This window comes from Diaphorina citri, unplaced genomic scaffold, assembly GCF_000475195.1.
Source record: "Diaphorina citri unplaced genomic scaffold, Diaci psyllid genome assembly version 1.1 scaffold1306, whole genome shotgun sequence".
Taxonomy (NCBI): domain Eukaryota; kingdom Metazoa; phylum Arthropoda; class Insecta; order Hemiptera; family Psyllidae; genus Diaphorina; species Diaphorina citri.
In genome coordinates this window covers 32290-43282 of record NW_007378735.1, presented here as the reverse complement: position 1 = coordinate 43282, position 10993 = coordinate 32290, and the positions used below count along the sequence as shown (strand labels likewise).

General features: G+C 41.3%; 1 protein-coding gene across 1 annotated transcript; it reads left to right on the top strand.

Moving 5' to 3' along the window:
• Window positions 1-1793: 1793 nt before the first annotated feature.
• LOC103515252 lies at window positions 1794-7090 on the top strand. The gene has a single exon (XM_008480182.2). The coding sequence runs from the start codon at window positions 1878-1880 to the stop codon at window positions 6972-6974; it is 5097 nt and encodes a 1698-aa protein (XP_008478404.1). The 5' UTR covers window positions 1794-1877; the 3' UTR covers window positions 6975-7090.
• The last annotated feature ends 3903 nt before the right edge of the window (window positions 7091-10993 follow it).

Here is a 10993-nt window from a genome sequence, read left to right as displayed (position 1 = left end):
TGGTGTCAGAAGCCAGAAATCTAGGGGTAGGTATACATCGATAATACGCTCTCATGGAAGTGTCATGTGAGTGAGGTGAGGAAGAGGGTATTTTATTCCCTCCATTCCCTCAGCAAGTACAGGAAATCATTTCCAAAGGAATTAAAGAAGAGATTAATTGAGGCCTTGGTTTTTCCCCTATTTGATTACTGTGATGTAGTTTACCCCAATCTGACTGATGGTTTGCAGCAATCCCTTCAGCTTGCACAGAATGCCTGTGTAAGGTATGTTTGCAATTTAAGGAAATTCGACCGGGTATCTGAACATTACCTCGGGCTGGACTGGATGAGGTTGGATACTCGGCGAGAATTACACATGTTGCTACTGTTATACAATATACTACATTCCCAAGGGCCTCAATATTTCCAGGATACTCTGCTCTATCTGCAAAACATAACGCAGTATAGCACCAGAGCACATAATCTGAATCTCCTGGAAATTCACGTCTCTTTAACTTCAGAGATTCTTCGAGACGGGGGTTTTTTGAAGAAGTTTGAAGTTTTTAAAAGATGAGTGTTCCACCGCCGTTTTTATTTCGTAGCAATGGAACAACTGCTACATTAGACGCTTGTGGCCTGTGTCGTAGCATGCCCATCCCGTAGTATGCCTCTCATCAGATGGGCGAGAAGAGACACAATACTCCCCATTTAGGTGCTGGTCAACACGAGAACTCCAGAAAGTTACCCGTTGAAATATTTGCAATCGAAAAACGAGTACAATTTTTAGTCGATGGTGGGATTCGAACCCGGGACCTTCTGCATGGCAAGCAAGCGCGTTACCACTGGACCAACCGTGCCCCCAAACAATAATGATCTATTTCAAATTCAAACTAACCTACTAACTTGACTGTTCTTGGACGCCTATGGTGTTCACACGAGGCCAGTACTGCCTGATAACCTCGCGTAATCCAGTCATATTAAAAAGCCGCTCTCGTTTACTCAATAAACAAATTAGTATATTTGTTTTCAATGTAAACATTGTCCGGATGTGTTTCGACGGATGTGAATTCCGGTTCGGTCTTTCTTGTGTTCAAATTGTTTTCCGTGTTCGGGTGTCTCGACTTTCCAAAATACCGCAGCCTCATTTCTCGCCTGAACGCTCGGTCGTCTGCTTTCCGGAGGAACTTCTTGAGCGCCTGGTTGGGTTTGTTTTCCGGCAATTCGAAAGCATCCGTAAAAAGATCCGGGGCTGTCGGATCATTGGCCAATGCGTACGGGTCTAAGACTGCCGGCATTTTCTTAGCTGAAATCATAAGGGGCAATGCACACTATAGTGAAATGCGTTTCACGAATCCCTTAAGGGTAACACAGAGCAGTGCACACTGGTGAAACCGAGTTTCATGAATCTTTTTGTACATTGTCATATGAAATAATACGTTTTATGGAACGCGTTTCACTATGGAGGTGACCATGAAATGGAAATACTTCCCGTGTCCGTGTGATAGCCATGCATGTCCGTGAGATAGACCTATGTCACGGATTTGCTTTTAAACCCTTTGGACGCACAGAAAATAAATAATATTTGGTCTCCATAATATCTGGGTTCCTTCCTATTATGGACCTAGTCATGTCACATTGTCTTACGCAGATAGCTGACAACCTTTCTTACAGGTTCACAAAACTTTTTTTTTTTTACAGGTAAAACTACCAGAATAACAAACTCCTATCAACACAGACTTCTCCTTTTCTCTCTTTTGTTAAAGCTATCCAGAAAATTATGGAATGTAAACAAACCTGGTTTTATTTTGTGAACGCGCGAGAAATTTGAATTTTTTAAAAATTATTGAACTTTGAAATTTTTTCTGAAAAGTTGAAATTTGAACATTTTATTATTTTACCATGTCGCCTCCGTCCATTACCGAACAGAAACTTGAAAAGCAAAGAAAATTACGTGCTAAATATCTTAAAAGTTTGGAAGTGACCTTCTCATTAATTAATGATGAGTCCCGTTTGCCAGAATTCATCGTCCGAGCAGAGAAGATTGATGACATTTTCTCCAGTTTCGAAAATGCAGAAACCAATTTGATAGAAATCAACTGCACCATTGAAGATAGTGAGCAGCATGCAGAAACTGACTCAACTGAAGCTGAGAGACTATATTATGCTATCAAAGCCCATCAAAGGAAAATTGCACCACTACCTACTCCACCTTCCATAATCACAGATGCGCCTACCGTGCATGAGGAAAAGGCACGTATCCCCAAGATTCAAATCGAGCCGTTTGATGGAACAATTGAAAAGTTCTCAAGTTTCAAAAGTTTGTATGATACTCTTATTCATAGCAGTTCCCTGTCTCAAATTGAGAAATTTTCCTATTTGACATCACTCCTGAAGGGAAAGGCCCTTTCAATTATAAAATCAATTGAATTCAGTGAACACAATTATATACGTGCTTACAACAAACTTGTTGATGAATTCACCAACCAGCGTGTAGTCGCAACTCATTACCTCAACAAGATCCTAGCCACAAAACCTGCTGTCTCAGAGTGTCCTGCCACATTACGTTATTTCTTGGATTCATATTGCATTCATGTAGATGCCATTAGTGATCTGCATATTGAAGATCTAGCCGATTTCATATTTCTCCATTTGGCACTGAAATCCATTCCTGTTGAGACTCGTAGACTGTTTGAACATGAACTCGCGTCCAGCGACAACATGCCTACCGTCAAGGATCTGATGTCTTTCATCAAGAAAAGACTGACTGTTCTTGAGATAACACCGTCTGCTGACACACGCAAGCCTACTCCAACTGCAATTCCACGGTCATTTATCACCACTGATGTCAAGTTAGATAGACCATCAAGCTCCACCAAGTATTCTAGTTGTCCAGTCTGCAAGCAAGGTCACCTGATTCAACATTGCCCTAAATTTGCTGCCTTGTCTCCTGATCAACGTCATCAAGCTGTTGCTGATGCAAAGCTATGTTTTGCTTGTCTCGGACCACACCCCCGATCTCTCTGTAAATCCACATACAGTTGCCGGACTTGCCACCAAAAATCTCACCATACCCTATTACACCGCTCTAACCCGTCAAAACCTGAAACCCATGCAGCGTCACTCACCTGTCATGAACCGCCTACTTGCAATACAGTACTCCTAGGTACTGCTACTGCCCAAGTACAATGTGCCAGTGGATTGTGGCACAGGGTTCGCATCCTTATCGACCCTGGCAGTATGGTGAACTTTGTCACTAACTCACTTGCTCAAACACTTGGTTTGCCCAAACACCACTCCAATGGTCTTGTGACTGGCCTAGGCCACACACCTGTATCAACTCTACAGTCTGCCATTATGTTACGCATTACACCAATGGGCTCTGAACACACCCCACTGATAGACCTCAATGCCACCATCATTCCCAGCATATCTGCTGAAATTCCCACCAAAGCCGTTCCTGCACAACTTGCTCAAAAATATCAGAATCTAGCCGACTATTCAATCTTCCATAAACCATCGAAGGTTGATATTCTTATTGGAGCTGCTTATCTTGGTCACCTGTTGCTTCCTGACAAACCTATTATACAGGGTGAACCCAATTGTCTACCCACCATATTTGGTAATGTATTAATTGGCCAAGTGCCTCAAGAATCATGTGATTCTTCCCTATCAATGTTTGTACAATCTGATCCTTTGTCTCACGAACTAAAAAGGTTCTGGGAAATTGAGGAAGTCCAACATGAAGTTGCTGTCAATCCTGATGAAGAATTGTGTGAGCAACATTTCCAGAAAACCCATCAGAGAAATGAAAGTGGACAATTCATTGTCCGTCTACCCTTCAAGAATGGCACCTGTCCCGATCTTGGGAGTACTCGTGAAAGTGCTCTTCGTCAATTTCAGTCTTTGGAAAGACGCCTAGATAAAGACCATAGCATCAAGGCATTATATCATGCTAACCTACAAACCTACATTGATCAAGACCATTTAGAACTTGCTGACACTGAATCTCCATATGTGCTCCCTCACCATGCTGTTGTTAAGCAGTCATCCAGTCATCCTCTCCGCATAGTGTTTAATGCCTCACAATCCAGTACAACCAACAAAACCCTCAATGAAACCATGTATGTTGGCCCAAAACTTCAAAAGGATGTCGGTGATATTATCATACAATACCGTCTTCAACCTGTTGCATTATGTGCTGATATTCGTCAAATGTACAGATGCATCATTCTGCATCCTTCCGACCGTCAGTACCAACATATTTTTTGGCGCTTTGACAGAAACCAACCCATACAAGAATGGGAATTGAAGCGTCTGACCTTTGGCTTCACACCAGCCAGCTATCTTGCACAACGATGTCTCCATGAACTTGCCGAGACCAAAAAGAATCAGTTTCCTGAAGCCTGTAAAGTACTCACGGAATGCTGCTATGTAGATGACATTGTCTGCTCCGTACCCACCATCTCTGCTGCCAAGCAACTTCGCCAGGACCTTGTTACACTTCTCCAATCTGGCGGGTTTGATCTGAAAAAATTCACAAGTTCATCACCTGAAGTTCTGTCCGATATTCCCCTTGAAGACCGTGAACAATCTCTGGTCCTCCATGACAGTACTACCATCAAAGTACTTGGTCTCTATTGGGACCCAACAGAAGATACATTCTGTTATACCATCAACATCAAGTCATCAAATACTGCCACAAAAAGATCTGTGTTGTCCAATGTAGCCTCCATATTTGATATCAACGGATATCTTACTCACCTGGTCATCTTTCTCAAAATCCTCATCCAGAAGATTTGGATAAACAAAGGAGGATGGGATGATCCACTGCCGACTCACCTCTTGAGCGAATGGGATGCTTTCGTTCAGGAACTACCGTTACTTACCGATCTTCGGATCCCTCGTTACATGAACAGTTCTGTGGCATCCACTCATCAACTCGTTGGATTCTCCGATGCCTCAAGTTCTGCCATGGCCGCCGTTGTGTACCTTCGCATTCTATGTAGTGATGGTACTGTTCTCACCAATTTGTTGCGAGCTAAAAGCAAAGTAGCTCCGCTCAAAACCATCAGTATACCACGTCTGGAGCTTTGTGCCTCTCACCTATTGGTCAAACTCATTGACAGCCTTGGACCCCTCACTCAATCCCTTCAAATTGAGAAAATCACTTGCTTCACGGATTCGACCACAGTATTGTCTTGGTTACAAACTCCACCGTACCAGTTGAAAACCTTTGTTGCGAATCGTGTCGCTGCCATCACCGATAAAACACATCCTGAACAATGGAAGTATGTTTCGTCTGGTCAAAACCCTGCTGACCTTGCCACTCGTGGAATGCTGCCATCACAAGTCATATCTCATTATGATTTCTGGTTCCATGGACCTGAATATCTTCGTCAAGATGCTAAGTGCTGGCCTGAACTGCCCAGCACATCCGTTCCTGTTCCTGTACCTGAGATGAAACCGCAAGTGTCACTCACTTCGCACCAGAATTCCAGTCAAGAGTCTGACATGATTACTCTCATTAGTCAGTTCTCTTCCCTCACCAGACTCAAACGTGTTGTTGCTTGGATGCTCCGTTTCAAGCACAATTGCCTTCACAAGAATGATTGTCAAAGTGGTCCACTAACTCATCATGAAACTGACACAGCTATGACAATTTGTGTCCGTGCTACGCAGAAGTTCTATTTTGCTGATGTCATAAAAGAACTTACCAACAATAAGCAACATCTTGGTCATCTGAAATGTTTATCGCCTCACCTTGGCCCCTCCGACCTTCTCATGGTAGGGGGTAGATTGAAGAACTCACCGCTGCCTGATGCTAGTAAGCATCCAATATTGCTGCCATCTAAATCTCATCTTGCCATCCTGATTGTGGATTTCCTGCACCAATATTCTTTACATGGAGGTATTCGCCTCATTCAAAACCTACTTCACCGCCAATACTGGATCGTGGGATCACGTAACCTCATCAAGCGACGTGTTTTCATGTGTCTAAAATGTTATAAGTCAACTGCCTCCACTCGCCCACAATACATGGGTGACTTACCTATATCAAGATTTGAGCAAGGCCGGTGCTTCATAAACACCGCCCTTGATTTCGCCGGTCCATACCTACTTAAATCTGGACCACGCCGCAACTCCCCCATTACTAAAGCATACATTGCAGTTTTTGTATGCATGTCTGTGAAAGCAGTACACCTCGAGCTCTCCAATTCATTAACCACGGAGTCATGCTTAGCGGCAATTGACCGTTTTATCGCTCGTCGTGGCAAACCCAGTCAGATACATTCCGACCAAGGCACAAACTTCAAAGGTTCCGCCCATCATATGCGTGAAGTCAACGTCTTCCTGAAAAACGTCTATCCCGACCTTCATGAACATGTCCATGCCCAGGGAATCAACTGGAAGTTTCACCCCCCAGGTGCCCCCAATTTCTCCGGTCTTGCTGAAGCTGGAGTCAAGTCTGCAAAAATGCACCTATCTCGTATCCTCGATGGACGACCGCTTTATCAAGAGGAATTCAACACCCTACTTTGTCAAGTTGAAGCTGTCCTAAATTCTCGCCCCCTTGGTTCCATTTCATCACTCCCTGATGATGGTATTGATTACCTAACGCCTGGCCACTTTCTCGTTGGTGGTCCACTCATTGCCCGTCCTGATGTTGAAGTCTTCGACCGCGCTGATAACACCCTTACTCGTTGGAAATTACTCACGAAAATCACTCAGTTATTTTGGAAACGGTGGCTCACTGAATATCTGCATACTCTTATGCAACGTTCCAAATGGCACAAAAAGGCACCTAATCTAAAGGTCAATGATGTTGTATTCATACTCAGTGAGAATTCTCTGCCTCGTGATTGGCCCATTGCCCGAGTAACAAAAGTTTTCCCCGGTTCAGACAACTTGGTTAGAGTTGCCGAGGTTCAAACCCCTCATGGCACAATATTGTCACGTCCCTCAAGTAAATTATTACCTCTGCCAAACCTTGAGTAATCTTATTATCTTATATTCCACCATACAGTCCACTTATGCCGAATTATCCGTCTTTAGTCAAATCTTGTAAATTTACCTTGTTTTACACCTTTTTAAAATGTTCCATTTTGGTAGGGGGTAACTGACACAAATTTTATTCGTCAGCCTCTCAATCAGCCCTAAGTAGGGTGACTGCTTTGGGCTGACACAAATTTTATTCGTCAGCCTCTCAATCAGCCCTAAGTAGGGTGACTGCTTTGGGCTGACACAAATTTTATTCGTCAGCCTCTCAATCAGCCCTAAGTAGGGTGACTGCTTTGGGCTGACACAAATTTTATTCGTCAGCCTCTCAATCAGCCCTAAGTAGGGTGACTGCTTTGGGCTGACACAAATTTTATTCGTCAGCCTCTCAATCAGCCCTAAGTAGGGTGATTGCTTTGGGCTGACACAAATTTTACGAGTGGATGCCCTTTGCACTCAATTTCTTTAGCACCTCCTTCCTAATTCTCCTCTATCCCTCTCCCTCATTTATGCTGACATTATTAGTATTTCGTTTGATGAGAATACAAACATAACTGATTTCATAGGGAGGAAAATAGCAAAGCCTTTGAGGAGAAAAGAGAGAAATAAACAGAGAAAGAAAAAAAAACAAAGAGAGAAAGAATAAAACAGAGAAATAGAAAAGTAATAGGGAAAAAAAGGTACTTGTGCAGAAGTGACGTCCGTGGAATATTGCTACCAAAGGAACTGACACAAACGAGCAGTGACCAGTGTTGTTATAGGGTTACCAGTGTTGTTATAGGTTAAACGCAAGAAGGAGTTTTCACAATTAGAGCAGTGATTAGTGTTATTATAGGCTTAGGTTAAACACAAAAAAGAGCTCTTCTTTCCAAGGACGTGACTTCTGAAAAATTACCGAAAAAAGAAATAAAAAGAGAAAGAGAATCAAGGAGAGAGAGGAAGAGAAGAGCAGATAGAGAATGAGAGAGCATATAAAAATGGGTTTGGGTTTTTTTAATAACACAGAATAATAGGGTGACAGGAAATAGCCAGAATATTAGTATGGGTTTTTGGGTTTAGGTCTAGTCTTGATTATCAGGACCAGAATTGAGGGGACATTTGGGAAGGGCAATCAGGGCCAGAGATTAAGGGGGTGAGGACATTTTGGAAAGGACAATATAAAAATGGGTTTGTGTTTAAGCCTTAGTGAAGAAAGCAGGGTCAGAGATTTCAGAGTTTAGGTTTAGGTGGTCAGGGCTAGAATTGGGGCGGAATTTTGTGGAGGGTATGGTTTTGGAACTATTACTACAGCATTATCCAAGACTGGGTTTTAATGTAAAAATGGCTTTGTAAAGTTTGTATTTAAGGGTAATTATTCAGAAGTCATGACAATGAAAAAGAAAGCTTCTTTTTGTTTAGCTAACCTTATAATGACACCAGTCACTGCTCAAATTTTGTGCAAGCTCCTTTCTGTGTTTAAGCCTTTAAGCTAACCCTATAATAAAACTGATGAGTGCTCATTTGTAACAGCCCCTTTTTGTAGCAGTTTTCCATTGATGTGACTTCTAAATAAGTACCACATTTTTACTGTGTTGAGCATGATTAAGTAATGCTTGTCACAATAAATATTTTATGATTATGACTTGTATCATTCCCTCCTTCGTAAATAGATAAGAACACTTCAATAAATAATTAGTAGGTAGGTATAACTTGGACTCAAACCACCAAACTTCATATCTAAAGTCGGTACTTGTGCATGTGCAGAGGTCACGTCCGTGGAATATTGCTACCACAGGAACTGGCACACACAGTGACCAGTGTTATTATAGGGTTAGGTTAAACGCAAGAAGGAGTTTTCACAATCAGAGCAGTGATTAGTGTTATTATAGGGTTAGGTTAAATACAAAAAGGAGCTTTTCTTTTCCACGGACATGACTTCTGCATAATTACCTACCCTAAAGTCCACTGTGCTAACCAGTACACTACTGAGGTTGCCGCCCCGGGCGGGAATCGAACCCGCGGCCTAGCGCTTACAAGGCAGACGCACTACCAACTAAGCTAACTAGGCTGGCGTACCTAATTAAAATTTGGACTGATTACAATACATGCTTATTCATTTACAATGTTTTTAGCTTCACTGTACTACTTGCAATAGAAAGTAAAAAGTGCAACTGCCCCTGTCAGCCAGCGAAAACTAGGACCAATCAGATCTTATTCTCTGAGATATTTTGGTCCTGAAATTAGCTTAATGTTAAATTTTCCTTCATTACAGAACTGAGGTTGGTATAAAAAGGTACGAATATGAAGTAACTATTTGCTGAGCTACAAGTAAACTATTGAACTGAAGTCAGTGGTGATAGCTTAATATTGATTTGTTGAATGTATGATTTCCCAACAGATCACAGATGTAAGAATGCAACAAAACCTCTGCAGCTGAGAGTTTACTATTTTGAGGCTAGTTGTATATGTGGTTCTCAAAGTTGTATTAAATAATTTTACTACCCTAAGTTGATAAATCCAATGATTAGTTCCTATGAACCACTTGGTTAACCCATGAGAGCCAAGGCCTACATTAAAGTCACACCAAACTTGACCGAACACTTCCCTCTTTTTTGCTAATATCCACGTCAGAGTGCATTGGGGATTTGTCTATTAGTTAGAAAACAAAATTTGTCAAAATATTATTTGACACATTCAGGTACTCAGTAGGTACCAGTCCGGAGATAGAAGCGGTTAAATTTCAGCAAGATCCAATGGAAGAAAAGAAAAGTTTGGCTCTTATGGGTTAAAGTAAAAATGGTCTCAACTTTACTCTGGTGACCTGTAAAACAAAACCGTTAAAACTCACCTTGAAAATTCTTATAGCCGCCGACCCATTTGGACTTCCACCAACGTAGCAACTGTGTGGAAAATCCCATGTCTGGTTTGTCCATTACAAGTGCGGACAAATGGCACAGTGGTGATGATTGTAGTTCTTCGGTGACAAACGTTGTCCCATCTCTTGTGGGGCCGATACTATCCAAGTCACGGATTTGTTAAAACAATCATTGAACTATTTGAGTATGCAATATGCAACAAAGTTAACATTAGTGGAGATGTCTAGTTTACCACTGTTTAGATTTACGATAGATTCAATATTCAATATGAGTGCCGTGTAACTATTTGAGTATGCAATATGCAACAAAGTTAACATTAGTGGAGATGTCTAGTTTACCACTGTTTAGATTTACGATAGATTCAATATGAGTGCCGTGAAACTATTTGAGTATGCAATATGCAACAAAGTTAACATTAGTGGAGATGTCTAGTTTACCACTGTTTAGATTTACGATAGATTCAATATGAGTGCCGTGAAACTATTTGAGTATGCAATATGCAACAAAGTAAACATTAGTGGAGATGTTAGTTTACCACTGTTTAGATTTACGATAGATTTGGTATGAGTGCCGTGAAACTATTTGAGTATGCAATATGCAACAAAGTAAACATTAGTGGAGATGTCTAGTTTACCACTGTTTAAGTAAATTTATTATGAAAAGAATAATAGAAAGAAGAAAAAAAAAAAATCTGGTTTGAACATCACACGACTTTCCTTATCCTATTGAATGATGCTTATTTGGGTGTTCTAATATTTTTCTACCCTAACTTTTACAATATTTCTAACCATTTAATCGGTATAGCTGAAAATCGCAAAAAAAAACGGTCGAAAACCGGCAAAAAGCGGTCAAACTGCCGCCAACGGCAGCACCTATCTTAACCAAAAGTTTCGTGTCACATCCTTGTCACATTTGACAGCTACAAACCAAATTTCAAGTCTCTAGCTCTTACCGTTCTCGAGATATTTTGTTTACAAACAGACACACGGACCAATGGCTGAAACTTTGGATTTAGGACCTCAAAACGTGTTTTGGCACTAAAAACTGACCATCGAAAATTTGACCCGATTACATTACTTTCCTTCCTATAGGATAAGGAAAGTAAAAAGAAATTAGGTTAGGCACCTAGGTAGGTATAAATGTTAGAGTTGATAAAATTAGTGA

What these genes read in the sequence shown, in the direction of transcription:
- LOC103515252 (XM_008480182.2), top strand. Translation starts at nt 1,878, where the DNA reads ATGTCGCCTCCGTCCATTACCGAACAGAAACTTGAAAAGCAAAGAAAA.